This window comes from Adiantum capillus-veneris, chromosome 5, assembly GCF_014529385.1.
Source record: "Adiantum capillus-veneris isolate H3 chromosome 5, ASM1452938v2, whole genome shotgun sequence".
Lineage (NCBI taxonomy): Eukaryota > Viridiplantae > Streptophyta > Polypodiopsida > Polypodiales > Pteridaceae > Adiantum > Adiantum capillus-veneris.
The window spans coordinates 136,431,513-136,457,009 of NC_140935.1; the positions used below are offsets into that span (position 1 = coordinate 136,431,513).

At 43.6% G+C, this 25,497-nt stretch overlaps 1 protein-coding gene across 1 annotated transcript in view; it reads left to right on the forward strand.

Annotated features, from left to right (window-relative positions):
* Positions 1–19,748, forward strand: part of LOC147458156 (uncharacterized) — a 31,988-nt gene extending 12,240 nt beyond the window's left edge. Inside the window, exons 5-7 of the mRNA XM_086512889.1 lie at positions 4,207–4,270; positions 18,640–18,709; positions 18,794–19,748. Coding sequence (XP_086369015.1) covers positions 4,207–4,270; positions 18,640–18,709; positions 18,794–19,129 — 470 coding nt within the window. The 3' untranslated portion in view covers positions 19,130–19,748. The remainder of the gene's footprint in view (positions 1–4,206; positions 4,271–18,639; positions 18,710–18,793) is intronic.
* The last annotated feature ends 5,749 nt before the right edge of the window (positions 19,749–25,497 follow it).

Consider the following 25,497-nt stretch of genomic DNA (forward strand, 5'->3'; position numbering starts at 1 on the left):
CACGATGCATACAAAGCATATACCTTTTGTACAAGGATCAAATGACCTACCACGGGTAAGACCATCCTCACTTGCACACACAAAATTTGGTATGCATGCTATGCCGACATCGGCATACACTTTGACCACGTTGAGGACAAATTTTGAAGAGGGGAGGAGAAGCATCCAACACTTTGCAGATGACATCGACAACAACAAAAAATATTTGAAGATTGGAAGTAGGCATCATCGACTTCTTGGCCTTCTGACATTGGAGGCACACACAAACACATTTGAAAGCACCATTTTGACCTACCACCTAGCTGACTACTGTTCTATAGGGGAGGTGTTTTTTTAGCCTATACACCTTGATTGCCATACATTCTTCAAGGGGAGGCAACATTTTGGTTTGCTCTTACTGTTAAATTCTCTAGTATAGAGTTTGTACGTTTGGGTGCTACTTTGACACACACAGGGAGGCTTGTTGGGGTGTGTGCCACATCCGCACCACCAACTATTGGAAACCCCCTCTACTTTGGAAGCTTACATTTGACATCATCACTTATGTCACTAGATGCTCTCCCTATTCCTATAAAAGAAGCCCACCTTGTACCCCAAACATTACCCCATCAATTGAGCTCAGTTTGTAACCACGATTTTTGCATTTAGTTTGTTATCAATCTACTTTATGGTTTGCTACTTTTGTTAGTGTTAATCTCTCTCCCTAATCTCTTGTGATTAACTTACTAACTACACCATGAACAGTTCACTTGTGTTTCCGCCATAGCCAATTCCTTTCATATTGGATGGTATGAGAGGCTAAGGGCTGAAATCTGAAAATGCAATGGAATTTGGAGGTTGAAGGCTAAAAACTGAAAACATTGATGCTTTTGAGGGCTGAAATCCACAACAAGGCTGATAAGCTTCAAAACGCAATGCTGGTCTGTTGCATGATGTGCACGTGACACAGCTTCAGCTAGGTTCTAGCTTCTCTTGGGATGGATTCTATAGCCTCTCGTAGATTGTAATCTCTTACGGCGAGTTATCGAACTGAAACACAAAGATAACTACAATCTGCAAAACTTTGCAACACTTTATCACTTCAAACAACTTGAACAACTGAGAGAGAGAAAGAGAAAGAATCCACATGAGGGAGAGACGTTGAGTGGTGGAGTTACACTATCAAATGACGATGGCCCCAAAGACTTGCGTCCCTTTCGTAAAGGTACAACTCCTTGAGAGTCCAGCTCTCCAAGACTCTGCGTCCAAACGCCCCAAAGACGCCCCAAAGGCTGGCCCTAAGGACATTTATAGTTAGTACAAGGGATACCCAAAAGCAGAGCCCCAAAAGCACTTGATCCAAAGAGCAATTGCTCCCAAAAGCTAGCGCCAAAATTTGCTAGATCAGCGAGCACAAAATGCAAAAATCTGTGCAACATGCCAAGTCATCATTTGCTACACAAAATGGTCCTTTGCTTGGTCTTTTAGTGCTTTAGGCGTCTCGGCAAGAACTTGCAAGTTGGGTAGGGTTAGGATTTTAAAGTCCTAACCCCCTTTAATCTTTAGGCCCCTTGATCGGCAAAATTTCCTCTTCTGGTTTAGGCCCCTCTGTTGGGATCTACAAAACTCAGTCAAGTTAGCTCAAAAATCTGACGGTTGATCCCTAGGGTCGTTCCACGAATCAATCAGTGTTTCTCATTCCATAACAATGCAACACAGATGATTACAGATGCAAGTACAAGACAAAAAAGAGGAATGAAAATGTGTGCACGGCATAGAGGATTTGGGGTCTGACAAAGAGAATGGCATGGACCACCTTTCTAAAGAGACATTTTGTTGTAATTGGCCAAACAAACGTAGTGATCAGATGCGCCTATGACCTCGACGCAAAAACCCTAACCCTTAAACCCGTCACATAGATCATATCACCAATATTGCTTTATCAAAGCCATTTTTGAGAGGCATTGAGTAGCTCCTACAAGGTTCAATGAGGAGATGATTGAAAGTTTATGTGATGGAACTTACAATGGCCAACTCATTCTAGAGATAAGGCTTTAGGAGATGTGCTACCAACGGGCTCTATTGGTTATTTAGTTGTATTTGTTAATTTTTTTGGGCAAAGAAAGAGGCTCATCACCTATACTTGAAAAATCTCTCAGAATGCCCAAATGCTGTTGATGGTGAGGGCAAGTACAAAACTGATTACAAACTAGCCACATGGCAAATTTCAGAAAACTGAAAGCAAGGGTAAAAAACCTCTCCTAAAGAGATGAAAGAGTGCCCTAGCAAGCTAAGTGGAGAGAGGATGACGACAACCTTTGAAAGATAGGCACTTCCACTAAAAGAATACTGTATATCAAGAACATGAACCACCAAAATCCACCTACGGTGAAAAGGACAAGGAACATCTGCAAGAGCTCTAATGTAGGGCATTGCCCACCAATTGCTATGATTTGACAGAAAATGGCAATGGATAACCAGTGAAAAGAGAGCAGTCGACGACGAAGATGAGGGAGAAGATGCAAGTAACATCACCAAGAAATTGTAGGAGGATACCACAAGATGAGCAACAAAGCATTGCACCGGAGCTGACAAGGAGCTATCGGCTAGAATAGAAACAGGTCCACTTGCTGAAGATGGCTTTTAAAGACCAGAGCTGGGGAGGGTACTCCAAGAAGATTGCGAAGGAGGCTCTGATGACAACAACCTTTTCAGCAAGCTAACAACAACAAACCCAAACAACCCAATGTTTCTTACCTTAGTCTTTTGTGTTTTCTATGCTGATTATTTGGATCATATGATGATGATGTTTCCGGTCTCTTAGACCTTTTGTAGACGTAAATAAACATTTCACTTCATTTCATTGCCCCCCCCCCCCCCCCCCCCCCCCCCCCCCCCCCCCCCCCTCTCTCTCTCTCTCTCCTCCTCCTACTGCACCTTTGTCAGGGCTTACAAATGCTACTCATGCAGCTACATCCTCCACTCTTGTGGTACAGGGAGACATGCTACTCATGCAGCTACATCCTCCACTCTTGTGGTACAGGGAGACATGGTAGTGGCACTATGCCTTAGAATAGCTGATGATCCTTGTGGAGAGACTAGAGTGAGATTACACAGAGAGGTAGCGACAAAGGGACACCATACATTGACATGCACAGATTACCTTGTGACGCCTTCTAAGGCAAAAGAAGAGAGCAAATTATGCCCAACTAGAGGAGTTGTACCAGCTATTCTTGAGTTAGGATTCTAGAGAGGCATGAAGACTAGGAGCAATGAGCACCCACACTCATCACTCTTGATAAGGACAATATGCGACTAGTCTATGTATAGTACCAGCTCAACCTCCCCTACTTCTAAGGGAAGCATTAGTATAGGGTGCTGGGGGCTATGGGTGCAGAACTTGCAATTGGTGTACATGGTCATGCAGGGTTATAATGGCACTACTAGAAATTTCCTGTTCCGCATCTTGCAGTACATTTACAGATCTTGTGTTAGAAGAAGAGGCATTTGCAGCACCAACATTTGCCTCTTTCTTTCTAAGCCTTTGTCGCAGCCAACTTCACACAATCCTCTACAACATCACTAATTACTTCATAGTAATTGGACAAGGTTCATGTAGACTTTGGATTGCTAGATGAAGAGCCAATTTGCCCTTGCTTTGTTGGTTAGCAACAAAAGCCTGTTGTGCAACATGCATAATGACTCTGTTCTTGCAGGATTGCTCTTTTTTCCACAAAACAAATATCAACTCCTCAGACTATAAGACATTTGGATCGCCCTTAAGCATGTGACTTGACTTGAGAAGAATCTTGATGGTAGAGCCTTAGTCAAACTGTCATACTCGATTTTCCATGCTGCAAAAAAAAAAGTCAAAGGATAGATCTTACAAAAAAAATGATTAACCTACCCGAAAAAGCCAAAGAAGACATAGAAAATGCTGAGGCCCTCTCACACACACACACACACACACACACACACACACATGCGCGTGCAAGCATGTGGTCCGCCTACATAGAATCATGCCTACAAAAATCAGCTGAAATGGGATGAGCTACCTAGTAGGTACAACATTGCTACCTAGTAGTCACATTGTAGCTGCTCACTACTAATTTTTATAGTTGTAAGATTTTGTGATACATTTCTTTACTTGCAAGAATCTTAGCATGTTGTTTTGTTAGGTCTTGTATGCATACTTGTATATGGCTTTTACGTTTGCCTGTATTGCAGAGGACATAGAAAGAAAGAGGAGGGCTTCTTCAACAGAAACTTTGTCAATGCTAGACGGGTCCACGTGAGTTTGAGTATATGTTTTGTGCTTGTGTTTTGTGTGTGTATAAGATGTGCACAAATACACATGTACGAGGAACGTAGATACATACATGCTTATTCATTTCAATACATTCACACACTTACATGCACGCATGTATATATATGTATGTGTGTGTGTGTGTTTGTACACATACACAATTATGTGTTTGCATTGTGTGTATGTATCTATGCATGTGTAAATCTACATTTGTCTAATTCCCTTATGCGTATGTGTGCACATAAACTACACACACACACGTGTGCGCGCGCCCACACACACACACACACTCGCATAACCATGTATATATATATCTATATCTATATAGTTATAGATTATAAAAATAGGTATGTATGCATGTGTGTGTATATGGGTACATACATACATGTGTGGGTGTATATTGGAAGGGGGATAGCTTGTCCATACTAAAGCCATGAAGCTGAAACCAAGACGACATCTGTGCATATCAACATGACGTGTCACCCTCACTGCCAGATTTTGGGAAGACTCGAGAGCTCGACGTGCATATTGATGGCGAGGGAGCTCCCATAGGTTGATACGGATTTGGTGAGTTGTCAAAGTGTAGCTGAAGGTGTGGTGACAAGGGAACACATGGGAGAGAGAGGGGGGAAGAGCATAGAGAAAAACGCTAGAGAGAGAAGATGGAGAGAGAGTGTGGACAAGCTCTACGGGTCAAAAAACTCTGCTAACAAGAGAGTACAAGGCTCTACTTTATTGCTAGAATGAGGGGCACCCCCCTCTCTATATAGGGACCCAAGTGAAATGACCCACTTACAAATAACCCATGTCAAATAAATGGGAATATGAAGGGTCAAAAAGCCTAAAAATAGGGTGCTTAACAAAAAGGCCACAAGTGGCATACCGGGCAAAATCTGGTAAAAATTTAAAAAACCCCATGATGCCTAGACTCTAGAAAAGCCTCACAAGGCCGGGTAGAGCCACAAAGAAACCCTCTCTCACTAGATCTAGATAGGAAACCCTGAAGATGACCTCCAAAACTCTAACACCCCCTCTCAGATCCTAGATACACAATAACATCAGGGATCAGGGGCCCTCCAAGATTGAAGAAGATATGCAAGTCTAGTTAAGCCAAGGATAGACAATCTTGTCCACCAATGGCAACACACCCTAGTGTCTGCCAGGTGCATGGAACCCGTATCAACCATACAGGCTAGAGCTCCTTGGTTTGTACACCATGCCGTGTGGGCATCTCATCAAGAGCTATAAGTTATAGGAAAAGTTGAAGATTGGCTGCGTCTCTTTTGAGAACTAGTCGAAACTAGTCGAGTGTTTTTAAGCCCGTGCTACAGAGTGATGATGTATCAAGTTACTATCCGAACAAAAGAGTGGGAGACCATACGGATTCTCGGCATGAATCCTAATAGAAATCCCAGGCCGTACATGTTGACGTGACATTTCATACGATGTTGATGGGGGAGTCGTACGATGCTCATGTGATAAGCCGTGTGGCAATGCTTTTTGGCTGTAGAGTTTTTAGACGTCAGATTTTAGGAGTGTTTGCTTTTGGAAGCGCCCAACTTTTTGTATTAGTTTCTTTTGGGCCTAGTGCATATAAACTAGTGCCCTAGGGGCCTTTTCTGCCAAATCAGTGCATGGTTGCACAGTTGTAGAGTGATACCTTGGCAGCTGCATCCTTTGACTTATCAAAATAATAAGAAGTACCGAAAGAGGCACCAAACAGTACATCTCGAAGTGAGACTCCCACTTCGTGTCTCGATTACAGATTGTTTTCAAGTTCAAGTGCTATCTATTCTTTCGATTCTCTTTGTGTGTCTGCCGTGGATTTACCGCCTCGCCGGTGGCTTGTCGGTTTAAGGGGTATTGTAGCTTCATTCGATTCTTCTTCTACTAAGGATCCAGTCTGATTTTTTGCCGGACATGGCAAGGATCTTGATAGAGAACCTGACGATGAACGAGAAGGCATCCCACAGTTTTGTGGGATGAAGAACCCAATGACAATGGGGATTCTAACAATGGCAGATTGGTTGAAGAGTAGTTAGATGATCAACTTAAAGAATCCTTGATCAAGGATCCACTACTTGCAGACATTTGGCGTTACTGCAAGTTAGCACCTATGTGAAGTGACTTATGAAGTACTCAAAGGATCCTAAATATGCTAAATATCTGAACGATTAGCCAATTTATGAATCCTACGAGAGATGGCAGAAGGTTGCCAACCCTCTTCTAAAGTCAACAAGGAAAGTCAAAGCTTCCTTGAAAGTGGAAAAGAAGACTACTTTACCAAAGAGGAGTTTGAAAAAGCAGTAGAGTGCCAAGTCAACAAGCTAATGAAGCACGAGAAACAAGCTAATGGGTCTAGAGGGAAACACCACAGATGTTTACTTTGAGGATGACTTTTGTCCTAATTCAAGCTCCAATTCAAGTGAAGAAGTTAAATGGAGCTCAAAGAAACGAAAGTATGCAAGAAGAAAATCTTTGAAATACTCTAGTAATTGAGAGGAGGACGATTCTGTGACTTTTGACAGTCCACATTACAGATCCGTTACTTTTGGAATTTAAAAGAAAGAAAAATCACCTGATCCGAAAGACCAAATATGACAATCTTAAGCCTCGAAAGGGCAAGAAGGAATGCAAAGATGGTGGCCGGAGCATCAAGTTTGACACTTTTTCGGGCCACAAGGATACCCATCGAGCTTTATGCTTTATTCAGTAGTTTGGCACTTCCTTTTCAGGAGGCAACTTTACAAGGATCCTTGACTTGTGCTATGGAGAAACCAATGTCCAAGGCTACAGAGAGAGATGCTTCAAAAGAAAGAAGACTGCCAAGAAGCTTGTTGTGCTTCTCATGGGAGTCTATTGAGACCTTTTAAAGGTGAAGTGCCAGAGGATAGGGAGCCAAAGGATCAAACAAAGGTAGAAGAAACCGAGGAAATTCTTCTAACTGAACAAGCCCTAGCACACAAGGAAAGGAAAATGAAGCATAAGTTGGTCTACAAATATTTGGTCAAGTAAATTATCAGTTCTTGATGCAAAGTGGATGTAGGAGGACCTTGCAGATACTCCTCAGATACTAGAGCTTTACCTTGAGGCATTTGATTTAGCTTCGACTATTCTAGAAGTGCATGTCGAATTAGTGGGTTGTCTTGTGCGATGCATACTACACAAGAGGGGAGCCACTCCACACCGATTGCCAGAAGAGAATCCATTTCACTTTGAGATTTTGGGGTTGCTGATAGGTTGATAGTACTCTACGGAGTGACTTTATGATCTGTACACAAAAGTTGACCATAATTTTTGTGATTGTGGATAGGAATTTCATAATAACTGAATGATTCGTGTACTCTTTTTTTTCCAAGAAAAAGATCTTTCCATTAGTTGATAAGATTGCCCATAGGGCTACAAACCACCTCTACTAGAGAGGGCTACATCAAAGGCATGGGGGACTCTCCCAGTGAGTAAACAAAATATGTACAATGAGGCTAAAGCACAAAATGGAAGGAGGGAAAAGCCACACAGGTGGCTGGTAGTGCCATTTGGGTGCACCCTAGGCCATGGAGAAGAAAGGCCCTGGGCGCCAGAGTCGCAGGAAAGCCTCTTTGCGCTTCTGCATGGGGTCGGAGCTGCCCTGAAGTCTCTCAAACTGACCTCTGAGAGTATGAATCAGCTCCAACCAAAAGTCACGAACAGTCTCCGCCGGTGGGATAGGGCGAGCCTCAAAGATGCGGAAGCAACGGGCCCGCCAAATGAACCAAAGTGCCACAAACGCTCCCAAAAACCTAACAAGAACTCAGCTGTGAGACCCTCCTCCTGCCAATGAGGTGCTGTAGCTGGACGAGCCTCTCTATGCTGCGAGTATGTGTCACCCCAGTCGAACTGTGTATTGAAAAGGGATCCCAAGGTGATCGGCTGAAGAGAAGGGGTCTCTCCAAAACCACTCTCTAGGGTCCCATTGCACTCGTGCCAAGGGGCAACTCTCCCAAGCCCAAAGCCGCGAGTGGCTTGTCTCAAGATCTGCTGGGTCAGGATCTATGACACACGTCCTCCCACAGATGCCCACTATACGTATCCTTTGAAAACAACACTCTGCTACTTGTGGAGCCTTTATTGAGACTTTGTGTAGATGACCCTCTCCTTGGATCGCAAAGAACATGGGGGTACGAATTCTAGCATGATCTGTGATGAGGACCTCCAATCGCGTGAAGGCCCCCAGCCATCTGGGAGCTGCTGTCTCTAGAGGGATAAGCCACTCAACTGATAAAGCCTCTGTAATGTCCTAGCACATGCTCTGCACCCCTCTCATGCCTCGTAGTTGGATGCTCTGTGTCTTCTCAGGCCCTCCTGAAAATTGAAGCCAATTGCCGAGAGTGCGGGCTCTGCCCTTTGCCATGGGACCTCAAGAAACATGAGGCCTACTACCAACCAGGTTGCCTCTTTGAGTACAAACCATGGGGTTTCAAACAAGGGGCTGTCTCAAGCGCTCCTCCAACCTCTGTGCAGGTGGGCTGGTGCTGCTCCATGCCACTCCTCAACTGCTCCCAAGACCGAAGCAGGCTCGCAGCAAACCGATTATCCAACCTTCTGCTCATACCAACTCTGCGCATCTCTGTGAAAATTCACCTGAGGGAAGGGATCCACTTGATGGAGGGGCTTCAAGGGCCTCCTACATGAGGCACTCCCCTGGAAGCAGTTCTCTGACAACAAACTTTCCAAGAAGGGCTCTGCTCTACTGTGCTGGGTCTATGATCCCCAACCCTTCCTGAGAACATGGTAAAGTGATGACTTGCCAAGCTACTTTGGCTTGGGCTAAGTGGGTGTCGTACCTTGACAAAAGAAAGTTCCTGATCAGCCTCTCTAGCTGGCTGATTTAGGAGCTCGAGAAGATCCAGCAAGATGTGATGTACCACATAGTAGCCAACAACGCCTGGTTGGCCACTACAACTTTGCCTGCCAAAGAGAGCCGTGTTGAACTCCAATGTAGTAACTTCCTCCTAATGGAAAGGAAGAGGTGAGCAATCTGCTGCTCAGGGGACAAGTCTAGGCCAACCTGACAACCCAAGTAGCGAATTGCAATCCCTGGGGAAATCCATCGGAAACCCTCACCTAGCGACTAATCAGGCGTAGGAGCAGTGCCAACCCAGAAAACAATTGTCTTCCTCGTAGACTCCAGGAGGAAGAAGCAGCTGGAGCTCCGCCAATCCAGAGGCCACTCTACCAACAAGGGAGTCGTGCGTGTCCAAGCTCTTTGTCCAAAGTGCCTCCACTCGCTCTCGACGCTCTGGATCCAGCAAGATCCTCTCACGGATGTGTAGCACCGCACCCCCCCTCCTCTGTCTGTCTAACACGGCGAGAATCGTTGGCGCATGGTCGGAAAAAGTAGTTCCTGCCGCCAGGATGCAAACTGATCCCCCCATGTCACAGATACGGTCACTGGCGTAGAAGCGATCTATCCGAGATAGATTCACTCCTCCTACTGTGCGGTCATAGCGAGAGAAAGACAAGCTATTAGGGGGCCTCACAAAGCCCGAATGTTGCCAAACATCATAAACCCGCAAAGTCATACATAGGCACTTCCAAGCTGCTAACTCAGGCTGATGTACAGTAGCCTGGGCACCTCAACATGTTGAAGTCTCCCCCAACGCACCAACTTTGCATACGACAAAGAATCTACAATATGAGACGAAAAATCTGCTTGTGCACTTGCCACATTGGGCGCATATATGTTCAGGAAACCCATGAGGCAACCCTGAACCTGCATAGTAATCCACTGAGCCGTGCTTGGCACAATAATACCTCTGCCCACAATGGCTACCTGCCATGAGTCCGCAATAGTCATACATACCCCTCTCGGATACCTCCATGTTTAAATGCAGCTGACCAAAATGTCTCATAGCGACCATGCAAAATCTGATCACATTTTCTAATGCGGCTCTCACAGAGATGATGCTCCTGAAGCATAAGAATATCAATCTCACCACCTACAAGGCATCACTGAAGCTCTTGATGCAACCGACCCCGTTGACGCTGAAATTGGGGTCCTCCTAATCCCTGCACATTCCATGAGACGATCCTCATGGAGTCACTTAGAAAAAACAGATGTTGCAATAACAGCCAACCTCGCTATCTTAGAGGCCGGCTTGGATGGGGAGTAGTCTGCATTTGAGCGACCTCTAGATAGATGCAACTGAAGTGATTGTCTCACCCAGGCCCAAGTCGAGCGGAGACTTTGGGTTTAGCTGCGTCTACTCCGAAAGATCCCGTGGATCAGCAGGGTTGAATCTGGTGCAGGCGGGATTGCACAAGAGGGGAGTTTCTCCGCTCCTTTGTCACAGATTTCCTGGATGGAATAAAGTCACTGATTTTCCTTTGGATTTCAGGGATACTGTGCCGCTGACAGTATTCTGTTGTATGACTTTATGAAATGGAATTCCCGAAATTGAACATGAATGATTTGTACTCTCTCATGTGACTTGTAAAAATCTCTATAGACATGATCGCATTAAGGATTAGTTAATCCGACATCAGTGAGGTCCGGGATGGATCCTGATGCGGATACTAAATACGTTGCCGGCAGTCATGGTCTGAGATTTGGAATGATTTTTTTTGTGATTGATCTGTCATGTGATGACATGTGATGTCATGTGAAGTGATGTGACTGTCGTCTTTGTACAAGTGCTAGATGTGTCGTGTCTAGTGTGTCGGTACTTAGAGTCATTGTCTGCTGAACTGGTTTGTGGCCTCTGTCTATTTTGCAAGCGTAATCGAGGGCGATTACAATTCTTTCAAGAGGGGGGTATGTCACAAATTGATGACGTGGCGGACAATCAGGCTGTTGACGTGGCACCATACGGACAGGCTGACGTGGTAGCAGTACGAACCCCTGGATTTTGCACTGACATGTTGACGTGGTAGACCGTACGGACAGTACCATAAAACGTGCTGACAGCTATAGGCATTTCCGTTTTTTGCGCTGATGCTTTTTCATGGCAGCTTTTGAAGCTAATTGCTTTAGAAACCAAATTGCTTTTTAGTTTAAGCGCTTGGGACTTTGCTTTTGGCATCCCTTTGTAAGAATAAAAGAAGCCCAAGGGCCTCAATTCTCAGAGCATCTGGATGCAGAGTCTGAGAGCTTAGGACCCGCGGGAGTTGTACTTTGCTCAAAAATTAATACAAAAAGAAATACCGAAAGGGGCGCCAGTCCCCTTCCCTTCTTCTCATCCATGTGCCACCCCCCCCCGGTCCCACCCGCCCCCCTGCCCCTTCGCTACTCGCTGCCCTCCCTCCCGCAATCCACCTGCCCTGGGAGTCACTTCTGTGATATCAGTCATGGTTGCACAGTGACTCCCCGGTAGTTGTATTCTGTGACCTATCAATATAAAAAGAAGTATCAAAAGGGGCGGCAAACTTTGGGACCAGTGCATCTGAAAGTAGAACTCTGCCACTTCGTGTCTCTTCTACAGATTTTTTTCAAGCTCAACTGTTATGTAGTCTTTCAATTCTGTTCATGTGTCTGCTGTGGATTTACTGTCTTGCTGGTGGCGTGTCGGTTACAATCCGGTTCACATTGCAAAAGCCAGCATACATGTGTATAGTGAGCAAGTATTACAAAGAGGTCCAACCTTTGACTTGTCTGCTGCTACACCATCCACCCAAGACTTGATAGATCCTCTAGGCTTTGAATACGAATGGATTACATTTGACTAGTGCTAGTGGAGTGCACAAGATGTTGATCTGTCGAGATTTGCATAGACCAATATGTGGGACTGTGCTTGTGCAAGAGCATAAGCTCACACTTGTAGTTGTTGGAAGCTCCTATCTACGGCCTCACACTTATTGGGAGCTAGCAATTTTCCACATGTCTCACAATTGTGGTGTATGTATCTCAGTGGGGAGTTGCTGGCTTTCGGCAGTTTGTGGTAATGGTGTCTTAGTCCCTGGAAGCGCTATGTGCTTATCATTGCAGTTGGCTGATTCTCTGCTTGGGATCGTGCTTGTGTATGGTCCTACGGATGCCTGTGTGCGCTTTGTGTTTTGGCAATAGATTGTTGATGTATTGCCTGTTGTGGATAGTTGGATTGTTGCGGGAGACTTCAACAATACAGAGTTAGATGAGGACTGTTACGCAGTTACCTCTCCACATCTCACAGGCATTTCACCACTCTAGCATGGGATAGATTTCTTTTTGCAATGTCGGCAGTGGATGCCGGGCACATGCCCTCGTGATTCTCTGCATTTTTCTTGCAGTTTTAGACACCAGGACGGACACCTTTTAGAGCGTTTGGACAGATTCTATATAGGCGACTGGCCTACGATGCGAAGGGGTGAGCTCTCTATTTTATTGCGGACAAAAAATGCTCTCCGATTATGCTCCTATTTCATTGCGCGGTACTACTCAGACTTGATCGGCTGCATGCCATGTCTTTTGCATACCTGACAGTGTTCTCCTACTCCTTGCTGAAGGAGCGCCAACACCCGACACTCGCTTATCATCTTTCTTCTTGCATTACTTTATCCACTATGGCTTGCAGGGCAGTGGCTACTTCACGCAGGGATCTCTGGCAACGTCAAGACCGGGGTCCGGGAGTATCATATAGCCTTGGCTTCTATTCAGCGCATGCTAGAGCAATTTCCGCACTATACGTATTCATCGAGAGGGAGAGACAGGCCAGACATGAGCTTATCCATCTACATCACTTGAGATCTTAGTTTGTTCATCATGCCTCCGTTTCCACACAGATTGCTAAGGCGGATAAGATGAACACAGATTTCTTTAGCACTCTTCGTGCGCTGAGAGACTCAGATGGGCATGCATGTATGGATTTTGATAGAGTTTTGGAGATTACTACTGTGTTTCAACTCTGATGTGGTCACAGTGCTGCCAGCCATTGAGGACATGCTTCATGCCAGGGAGATGTAGCCATTCAGTGAGCCTTGAGTCAATTCGTTGATGAGCAGCTCGGTGTTGTCCCCATTTACAGTTGGAGAGGTGCATGATGCTCCAGTAGGTATTGATGCAGCTTCTTGTCCAAGGGATGACGGCCTCACGAAGCAGTTTTTCCTTGATTTTTGGAATGTATTGCACTTGTCTACTGCAGGCTTTCCAGCAGATTTTTGACACTGGTCAGATACCCTCTTCGCTTACATCACGCCTCATTACTCTTATACCGAAGGGAGGAGATCAAGCTGACCATCATGAGGTCTAGGACAAGGCCTCCTGCATCCTTGATGATCTTGTACCTCCTACCAGCCCTGTTCATTCTGTGTTGTGGAGGTCTATGGTTGGGGGTCTGTTGAGGTAGCAGCGGTATGCTGCTGACCCTGTTGCTGATGCATCTGGGCTTGGGGCTGGCGCCCTGGACAAGTCTCTGATGAGGGCAAGCCTTCGCTAGATGTCCCATGTGACGGCAAATGAAACACCGACTGGGCAGTCTGAGTACTCAACTCTCTTTACGATCCAGCCAATGTCAAGCGTCAGCAGCAGCATCTCCTTCGAGAGGGCATGGGGATAAAGTCTACTTCCTTGGAAGTCCCATCATTTGTAGGGTTGAAACCATGGCGCCATTGTCTAAATTAACCCCGCAAAGCTCCCAGAGCCACGGGACTCATCTGAAGTACCCCCTTGATCTCTATTTGGTAGTAGCCTCAGCCAAGGATCTGCACGTTGATAAGCTTGCTGACCTCGGCTAAGAGGCGGGCCTGCACCAAATGTTGAACCTCCCCTTGACATAGGCGAGTGCCGCCTGAAGTAGGTTGACCTCTGCCCTCTAAAACAAATTCGTGAAACGAGGATCTCTATTGGAAACTATAGATTTAGGCGTACCATGTAATCTGAAAATTTGTGAGACAAACAACTTAGCCAATAACTGTCTTCTTTACCGGAAAGTGGGCCTGTTTATTGAATGACTGTCTAAATGCCATCATGCCTACTCTGAGTCTTGATAAAATAAGAAATGAAGTCCATTGCTATACTCTCCCAAGGTTTGCTAGGAATGGGTAAAGGTTGTAGGAGATCAGGTGCCTTGTGCCGATTAAACTTGACCTTTTGGCACACTAAACAACTGCGAACAAACTCGTCCACATCCTTTTTGAGCCTTGGCCAATAGAAATATTGCTCCACACCTGTCAAGGTGGTGTCAATGCCAACATTCCCCAAAAAAGGTGGACAATGGCAGTGTGTCAAAACCTTATTAATCAACCCTTGAGTAACACATAACATTGTTTTCCGCATTAAATATCCTTTCTTTAGAGCATAGCTTGCAAGTTTTAACATTGGCCGGGTCCATTTTCACATCCTCCGCACAGACAATGTGTCCTAGAAAGTGTCTGTAGCAAGAAAAACTCGCTCTTTTTCCCATTAATCACCAACACCAATCTATGTTGCCACAATGCCTGGAAAACGTGTAACAGATGGTTTTGTGCTCTGTCTCACTCTTGGAGAATACGATGATGTCAAAAAAGGTGCCCATAAATGACCGGTACTCTCTAAAAATCGTGTCCACCATCCTATTGAACGTTGCAGGCGCATTCGTGAGACCAAAAGGCATCACCAAATACTTGTACAATCCAAATGATGTCTTGAACGTGGTCTTGCATACATCTCCAGGAGCGATCTTGATCTGATGATAGCCTCTTTTCAGGTCGATTTTGCTAAAGCATGTAGAACCGTGTAACCTGTCCAATATATCATTGACCTTGGGTATTGGAAACCTGTACTTGATGGTGATTTTGTTGAGAGCTCTATAGTCAATGCACGTTCTCCAAGATCCAATACCAACAACACTGACGAACAGTAAGGTGATGTACTGAGCTGAATTAGACCCTTTTCTAGAAGCTCTTTCACTTGGTGCATCATTTCCTTGTTCTGGGCTCTGCTAACTCAATAAGGGGGCCGGTTCGGTGGCGTGCTTCTGGGAATCAAATCAATCGTGTGATCTTCAGGTCACTGAGGAGGTCACTCTCCCAGTAAGCCTTCAGAGAAGCAATCGGCATGAGCGTGCATAAAATCTGCCGTTCCTTCTCAAGGTCGGACAAATTGGACGTTTTACTGAATTAAGTCATTCAAGTAGATCGAGTAAAGAAAAAGACTGGATTTTATTAATTTTGAAACAATTGAAGCCGATACAAGTGTGACGGACTTGACTTTTAATTTTGAATCGAGTACAATATCTCTTTTTGTTCTTCAGTGTTGCTTTCCTAGCCCTGTAGTCAATCACAACGCCGTTCTTATGGTACCAGGGGATTCCCAAAAGGACGTCATGCCTCGAAAGGCATGATGTAGAAGTCCTCGTGTCCTACATACCCTTGACAATGCAACCGAAGTTTGCCCATGACAGGTGTAATGGCAACATTTTTTCTTGGTGCAGCTATAACTGCCTCGGCCGGTAGTCCCATCTCTTTGGGCGTAATCGTACTTTGTCCCACAATCAATAGAGCCCCGTACTTTCACCCATCTGTTGTGGGTCAATCCCAACAAAATCTGTTACAAGTCCCCCCTTGGTCTTTCCTTTCTTTGATCACTCCTTTGCTGCTCTATGGCTTCCAATCATTGGACCCTTTGTTAGGGCACTTGGCAAGATCATGCCTCTGTTCCCCGCATCCGTAACATTTGCCCTCTTTGTACTCAACGCGTTGCTATGCTGACAACCTAGGACTGGATGGTTTCCTTTCCTGTTGTTTCCCCTTCTTCTTGTACTGTTAGTGTGTTCGTTCGGTTGTGATTGCCACAAGTCTCTCTGTAGGGTAGGTGAGTGTGCCAACATGCATACCAAAGCCCTGTTTGATGTGTCACATGAGGCTCTGCATGGACTCGGACTTCTTTTGTAGGCAATAACTCGGTATCTCTTTGGGAAGTCCACAGCAGAACCGCTTAATTTGTTGCTTAAAGGTTATCTTTTTGAAGGAAGAAACATGTAGAAAGGTATCCCAAAATCTATTGCAATAGGTATCCAATGTGTCAACCGTATCTTTCGAGCACAATGATCGACCTGCTATTGACGCTGCATCTTCATTCTTTCAAAAGTTGAGGGTGGAAGCGGACCATACTCCTCTCGTGATTCCTTGGAAAGGGGTTTGCTCCCATTGGAATGCCCGGTGGTTTCTTCTTCACCCAAGTGATCGGGTGCAAGAGTTTCCTCTTGGCAGGATTCGTTGACTAAATCCATATGTGCTGCAAGTAAAGGGATCGGATCCTTCGTAGTAGAAGAATCGTTTGAGCTCTGATACTACTGTAATAGACTTGGGCACCCCAAGCCGAAGATCTCGAGCAACACACGTGAGAGAAACTGAAAACAATTGAATTGAAGAGAGAGAGAGAGAGAGAGAGAGAGAGAGAGAGAGAGAGAGAGAGAGAGAGAGAGAGAGAGAGAGAGAGAGAGAGAAAGAAATGAAATGAAATGTTATATTAACGTCTTCAAAAGGCCAGGATGACCTATGAGACCAAACTGATACAAAAGTGGTGAATCTGTTACAATGTCTGGGTACCTTAGTACTAAAGTACTGAGTGTGAAAAGTGTGAAATTGTGAAAATAAATGTGAAAACTAAATACAAAGTATTAAATAAACTTCTTAGGAGCATTCTGGGTGTTTGGCTAGAATGCTTCTAATCCTTTGTTGTAGTCTCCTCCGGTGAAGTGTGCTTCTGCATCTCAGTGGTGGTCGTCTCGATTTCCTAAGCTCAATCGCCCTGTCAATGAGGGTGCCTTTGGTATGAATGTGGGTACTCCTTTGTGCTCGCTGCTGGCCTCTTGCTTCTCCTTCCATTCCTGCTTCTCTCGATCCGAAGAAATCTGTGATCTGCCTCTGAGGCTATAGTGCTCTTTGTCTTCTCATTAGATTATCCCTGTGCCGATGTAGTTCAAGTAGGTACAGGCCTAAGCATCTTTGATCCTGGTATTGCATGACTCTATCTAGAGGTCCAAAGCCTTCTTTAAATAGGCAATGGAAACGCCCACGTATCTCATAGTACACGGTGCAATGGCATATGTAGTGTAATTTTGTCTCCGGCTCCATTCCGCATAACTTGCAAATTTTGCTCTCAGGTGGGATTCCCCTGAGAGATGACACGGCACGACGGAGTTCCGCGCCCAAAAGCACCGGCCCCAAAGACTGGTGCCCCTTTTTGTTATTTCTTTATTTATTAAGCTTCCACAAGTACAAAGTCTGAGGGTCCTCTCTTTGGCAAGCTCCTAAGCTAAGCTGCTTGGAGAAGAGGCCCTCGAGCACTCTTTCAAGGGTGGCCTCAATATCCTGGACTTGCGTAGGCACGCTCTTGCTAGGAAGGCTATGTTGTTGCCTACCCTTGTGCAACAAACTCAGCTTTGGACTCTTATGCTTGCCTACTTCTGTCAGCATGCTGTTACTTCCTCCATTGGCCATTGACAATCATCTCTCTGGGAGGTCGTGTTTGGCAAGATGGAAAGACACATTCCTAGTTGTTCTTTTACTTCCAGTTTGATTTCTGCTTGAAAAGATGTTACAAGTCATTTATAATGGCACGGTCGACAACACCAGGAAGGAAATTAGCTTCTTTTGGAGAGCCTTCATTGGAGCAAGGCACTCTCTCTAACTTTGGTTGAGTGTTCGCCTCGTCGGGCATATTTTCTCTCTTGCGTGGCCTTCGTGTAGTTGATGAGGTGGGCTACACCTACTAGTTTCCCATTGCCGCTTGCCGTTTTGGATTGGGTATGCATTACCGTCAGCTCTGGAGAGAGCTTCAACACATGCTGGTTGACTTTTTACCCATTCCACCTTTGGCTGATGGTAGCCGCATGTCTCATTGGACACGCCTTTTGAGGCCATTTCTGCCAGTTAAGTTTATGCTCTTCTTCTACCGTGGCCTTGGCTTGCTGACCATTGCAATGCCCTATGGTCCATGCACAAGTCTGATACTTGGTGGAGGAAGCCTCTCTCTGCTCTCTGGAAGAGCCACTTGCCTTTGTAGGAGCATTTGTTTCTTTGGCATGGCTGCTTATTGGATCTTGTGGCGCCAACGTAATGGCTGTATGTTCCACCTCTCTGATGCAGATCCTTTTCAGTTTATCAAGCTTTCCCTTGAGCAATCTTTACATTTGCCTTGGAAGTTGGTGATATCACTTCAGAGATACATCAGCTCTCCTATGAATGCTTTTAGCCCTTTCTCAGCCGGACACTTTTGTGTTCTTTCTTTTGTATATGATCTTTTCTGTGGGTTCTCCTCGCCTCGAGGTTTCTTACTTGTAAATTAATCCCAAAGATTTACAAAAATAATTGTGTTTTGGGGGGAGGGGTAGGGATTGAGATGAGGACAGGCACTAGTCAATTTCTGTTATTGAAGGAATAATGTGCCATTTATTGATCTTTCAATGCTATACACGCAGGGTGACGCAAATGACAGAGGCTCTTTGCATGCAAATGGAAGTGCAAAAGCAGCTGCATGAGCAGATTGAGGTAAAATGTTCGTTGCATGTTTTGTTGGAATGCACTGAACTAAGTAGCTTCAGTTATTCTAAAAGTGAAGGATTATGATCACAGACGCAGCAAAGCTTGCAATGTCGCATAGAGGAACATGGGAGGTATCTTCAACAGATTTTGGAGGAGCAGCTGAAGGCAGGGAGTTGTACATTAGGCACACATCCTTGTCCTTTGTCCAAAACAGGGGCCGCTGCATCCAGTGAGGATGCAATGGAGGCAACCATGCCAACCTCTAGTGAATTAAGTGATGTCCACATCAAACCCCTTGCTTCCAAAGAAGACGGCGGGCACAATGATTTTGTGAGTGCATCAGAGCCTTCACGTGTAAAAAGACTGAAAGTAGACACTGAATTAGAGGTGGTCCAAGAGAGCAGAGGTTTGGAAACTGACAGCTGAATAACATAGGTATATTAAACAACCCCTGTAAAGCCAAATACTCGGTTCTATGCATCCATGGCTCAGTCTGAGCATGGTAGTTGTAATTCTTTTTGGCTTTTTAAAGTAACTCACTTTGAGTGAGTATTGCAAGGGGGAAAAAAAAGAGAGATGACCACTTCTAAATGTGTGGAAAGAAACTATAAATGTGGGAGAAAGGTGGTGGAAAGGTGGGAGTGTATGAAACAATTACACTATCTAACCAAAGTGACACACATTACTAGCAATAAAGGCATCCCTTAACTAGAATTTTTGGCTCAATCATCCTGATTGATTAGTGGCATTCTCCATCAAGAGATTTGCATGCAACTGCTTTCCTAAGGCCCATAGCATGCACATACATTGTGCTAAATTTAGGTCGGCAAAAAACACCCTAATAGTGAACAAATTCTTTGTAGTTTAGTTAGTAATTGTTCCTTACAATCTAACCCAAAGTCGATCATTATTGGAAAAGACATAATGATTCTTAGTTGTTAGGCTCTCTTTACTCTACTTTGATGAAACTAGAAACACCCTTCAACATTGATGCTAAGTCAAGCGATGTATCTAACAATTTATGCGGTTGTAACTGATTTTTCCTTATTTGGGTAAAATCATGACTAGGTGGTATACTACAATTAACATAGCACATAGTGCAAAAAATGGGTATGCAGATTTTCTTTTTACAAATGATCTCAAAAGTTGGTGAAGATGTTACTTTCATATTAGAATTTGAAAGACTTATCCATTGATATAACATCATAGGAAATTTTGATATAGACTTAAATAAGACATATAACCACCTGATTTTAATAGCAAGTTTCCATTCCATCTATTGAGCCACTTAACTATGCTTTCACCCTTTGAGATCCTTAACTATGCAAACTAAGATAGAAGATTTAAACTAATTTTTCTTCAGCACCATTTTATCTCTTGAGCTTGTTAGATGCTTGCTATGATCTATATACACCGTCCATGATAACTGTGTGCTACACTCTTAATAAGGTAGTCGTAATCTTATTCTTATCATAGGGTTTGGTAGTTTACAACAGCCTTTGTTTTGTAGCAGGGGTTGGGGCGAGGGGGGGGTAAGGAAAAGTCATGCACATTTCTGTGAAATATCCACCTTTCTTTCCACATTGTGTTCCATGGGGTTAAATGGAATAAAGGAAAGAGATTTAACATTAAACAGCCTTTGATAGGATTACTCTTAGTGAATGGCTCCATAAGCTACTTTATACTAAACCTACATAATCTATACATGAAATTTATAAAGCATCGACACTATCAAAGTGGCCCTGGAAGTTATCCTAAACATTAGTTATGCATTATAGTACTTCTGATCTCAAAATTTTGTAAAAGGCAATGCATTGAAATAATAGCACATTTAAGGTAGCACTTAACACCTTACCTTGAAAACAAGAGCAGCACTGAAAGTGATGACTCATTTAATGATGATAATTTTGAGTGCTTTATGGGCCATATTCTGTTGAAGTTATCCGATATACTTGAATGAAATACATCTTCAAATTTAAGGCACAAAATTATTAGAAAGTTGGCCTATTTTAGTCAATTTCCTAGTCCTTACCTTGAGAAGAAATTAGCTTTGGAAGAACCAGAGGGAGATAGTTTTGTATTCATTTTGGTCAAATATTTTCCAAAACATGCGAAACCTCATAATGTACCAATACTAAGTGCAAACAAATTGGCTGATTCAATCTTATCACGTGGGTTCAAAGGAGCAATTTCATCAATGATGGCTTTGAATAGATGTCTCAATAGCTCTCTATATATGATAGTTCTAAAAGGTTTGTAATTCATTTGCTTTAACGCAACTGACTAGTGTAATCAGATTCTTTTGTGGCATATAAAAAAGCACATCACAAATTTTAGAAAATATTTGTAGATGAATTGACACACAATATAAATGCACACACACAAATTATGAAAATATCAAAAAGCCTTTATTCAAGGACTTGTCCATGGTGTCCCAATGTGTTGCCTCTCAAAGGGTATGCATGCCATTCTTTTATGTATAAAAGAAGGGCATGTACATTGTTGTTTTATGAATCAAAAGAATCTCAAAGGCATTACACAAGCTAGAACATACATTTTCTTGGAGCACCTAATTTGGGATATCATTTTTATCGCAACATGCACAATGCATATGATGTCTTTGAAGAGCATAATTTTTTTAATTCAAGTGAAGAGAAAAAATTTGTTAGGGATTTGGAATAATTAGAAAAATAAGATGCAATGAAGGATGTTGGTGAGATAAGCAACGAGTAACCATGCCAATGTATGGTATGTGTGACTAAGCTTTATATGGAGAGATGAAATTAAGCAAGGTCAAATAAGGTATCTTGGCATGTAAAGATCATGATGAGCATTGAAGGGACAACCATGGCATACTAAATAAGGACCATGGAATGACTAATAAATGGGGGACATGAGGAAATCTAACATGAAAGGGAAGCTCCATGATTTCACACTAGATTGGAGGACATTGCACTCTTCAAGCTCGTGCTCTAGCTTATGTGTGAGGGGATTCATACCCCTTCCACTCCCTCATGCATTGCTTTTTCAAGGAGGTTGTTGATTGGTTTAATGGTTCAAGGCTATGGCTTCAAGTGATCCTGCTAATGTGAAGAGTTTAGACATCCCTCAAACCGGTAATTGCACAAACTACTATAACCTAAAAAGAGATGTGAAATCTGACAAATCCTACAACCTAAGATGTTCTATGAAACATCAAAATCAACTATCTTTTGAGAGTGGTTAATGGATTGAGCTCGTGTTCATCAATTGAAAGGGAGGACCAAAACACCTATAACTCTATGACGAGCCTTTATTTGAAACCGATCGAAGGTGCAAACCTTTACTCGTTCTTGGAAGATGCCAAGCAGCAACATAGGGCCAAGTCCTTTGCTTACAAGCTTGGCCTAATGAACAAAGGAGCATCGGTTGAGGTGAGCAAGGTAATGGGAGCACACAGAGAAAAGGTGTTTATGCAGGTAGGTATAATGCAATCGAATGGTGCTACACTAACAAGTTCATTTGGATAATTGAATAACTTGTACTTGTTTTAGATGGCTAGATAAGCGTAACTTCAACATTAAAAGGTTAGAACATATATGTTTCCAGATAAGAATAACACGAATTGCATTTTTACCCCATGCAGTTGGCACGTAACTTCAAGAAAATTGTGTGCACGAGTACCCCTTTGTACCTAGAGTATAGTGAGGGCTCCTTCCCTCCAAATGAAGAAATGACACACAATAACGCAGTGAAGAAAAGGGAGGATCGTGCTCGACAAGAAACACAACAAATATCTTCCTTAACAACCTTGAAGTTTATTGTGGCTCAATAAACCCCTGCGATGCCGATAGGCATTGTCCAGTATGTAAGTGTCACAAAAAGAGGAGACAACTACTACATCTCAGGTGTGTTATTGATGATTATCATATCAAAACTTGATTTGTGGAGATTTGTCCTAAGCGACGCAACAACTTTGCTTTGCAGCTAGAGCAAACTAGAGGAGCTCGAGGCACACAACTGCATTCTCGCACAAAGGAAAACATTAGGTTATGGTGCTTGATTTATTATGTGATTGCTCGTAGGAAATGAGACGAAACATCTCAAGATGTATCATTTAAAAAAAAAAAAAAATGATACCCGGAAAAAAGGTTGGATTGACTATCAAGCATGTGATTTTCACAATAAGTCTTGAAAGAGAAATAATGGATGTGTTGGACTTGCCAATAGTGACGTGCTCATCATCTCATAAGTCCCCCCCAAAATCGAAGTTGTAAATGTATGAATGAGACAAAGAGGGGCTTCAATTGCATAGCTGATTTTGATATTTGAGTTTCATAAAGTACCAAAAGGCTAACAAAGTATAATCTTTGTAATTTTTCATATAGTAATGGCGAACGTATTTAGATTGCACATTTCAATCTATATAAGACAAAGGAGGACAAGAAGAATGCTCTATTGAGCTTTGTCGAGCCACACATAGTCAAGAAAGGCCTTTATCTGTATCGTGAAGAGATGCGAGTTGGCTCTGCAATGCATGCATCAATTTTATTTCTACCCACCAATGCATGGTCTTTCAAAAATTGAGGTTTTGTAATGGAACAATATGGATGTATGCAAATTTGGACGACTAGCTCGACTCGCGCATGCAATGGTTGATGACAAAGGAGTACTAGTGGTTGTGTGTCAAGATGATGAGCATGCCATGGTTTGAGAAATCTCAAGCGTTGTTGGATGGCAACAAGACCACACAAACATAGTGTTGTGTAAGACACTAATTTGCAAGAAGCATAACAGAATTGTGCGTTCATTGCTCATATTTGTAATGAAGAAAGGGAAACCATCGTTAGCAAAAGCCATTGAGTTGCCAGGAGAGGACCCCTGGTTCAATCCGCTAGAAGGGAGTGATTGGACAAAACCAAAAGATGGCATGCCATTGTGAGGTACAATGTGACATTTTAAATTTTAAGAGGTGTAGTTTCACAATTTTAGTTGAGCATATTTGATTTTGCATGAGGTATGGAACGCGGGCATGGCCTTTTTTGGAAATTGGTTACTCAGTACACAAACAGACATGACGTAGTGGTGCAAAACGGAGGAGATTCTAGGGCACTGGGATTTCTAGGGAGCCAAATGGATCAAATGGTTACAACTTTTGAAGGCAATAAAGAGTATGCCAACAAACTCCATCCCATATTTGATCAACAAGCCATATGTCTTAGAAAGATGAAAGAGCATGGAAAGAGGCAAGTGATTGAGTTGGATCATGAGACAAGGGAAGGATTGTAGGCAGGCTTGAAGCCAAGTATCATAGAGTTATAACCGCCAACCCATGGCTTAGAGTAGGAATGTCTACCTGAGTCCACCCAAATTGAGCATATAAACTTTTTTGTAAGCCGATTTGGATGGCCACATCTTTGTTATAATTGAATGGAAATATATTCTTGCAAGATTCTTGATGCTTAAAATTGTTTGGAGTTCTTGTCTTTAGATGAAGTGTTTGCAAAGTGTAAGTGTGTGTGTGTGTGTGTGAGAGAGAGAGAGAGAGAGAGAGAGAGAGAGAGAGAGAGAGAGAGAGAGAGAGAGAGAGAGAGAGAGAGGGAGGGGGAGTGATAGATAGATAGATAGTTTTATTATCGTCCTCGGAGGTCAAATATGACCTATGGGACCAAATGAACATGTCACGTGGTGTGAGTCCCAATAGAGAGTCCACATCGTGGTTGGGAGAGGAAGGTATGTAGGGAGAGCTCATGGCTGAATATATGGGGAAAAGAGGACCTAATGTGGTCAAAAACTGAGCACTCAAGTAGTGTGTGGTACTCACTCTCTTGCACTTGACAAGGGCATAAGGTGCTCAATGAGACTCCTCGCCAGTGCCCCAACGTCATGTCTCGCAGCGTAGAGAATGGGAGCTAAGACGAATGGAGGCAATGGTGCGGATCGCACTCAACGAGATGGGCTCAAGGATGTAGGGATGGGTTCGGCTACCTCGTTTGGAGAAGAAGAGAGATTTGTAGTTTGGGGCAATGTGTATGGTGTAATGGCTGAAGCGAGAACCTCCGGATTTCTCCCAAGCCGTGATACATTGGCGTTGTAAGAAGGCCTCATTAACTTGGGAGTCGATCGACGCATCCTTGACCAAGCGGCACGCATCCCGTCTTCCAAACCATTTCTTGATGTCAAGCATCCACCCCGAACTTAGTATTTTGATCTTGCATGTCTTTTGGACCTTTTGATTTGCTTCATATACGATTCTAGGAAGTCAATACAAAGGGCTAATTTGTGTCTTAAGCATGTACTCCACAACCATTTGCATGCCCAAGACCTCAATTGGAAGCGATCCGGACTCAAGAAGTAAGAGCATGCAGGGTGTTTGTGTCTTGACTTGGAGAAAGTTGGTGAGAAAATGCTTTTGGACATTCTCAAACTCTTTCCAAGTAGACTTCCCGATGCTACCACCCTACACCTCCACTCCATAAAGAAGCACCGGTGTCACCAATGTGTCAAAGAGGTACTTTTTGAGAGCCCAACACTTGATCTCTCCAGCATTGCACATGTTATCAAATGCATAATAAACCCTCTTTCCGGCTTCCAAGCGATGCATTACGCAATCCTTCCATTTATGATTGGATGGAACATCAAGGCCAAGGTACTTGAAGCTATCTACCACTTCAAGTTGCTCATTGTCGTATACAATGCATGGATTTTCTTCATTGAGGGTCTTTACAAGCATAACCTTGGTTTTGGATCCATTCACGATCAACCCGCTATGTAGGCAAAAGCGTTCCAAGACACACATAAGATTTTGTGTATCT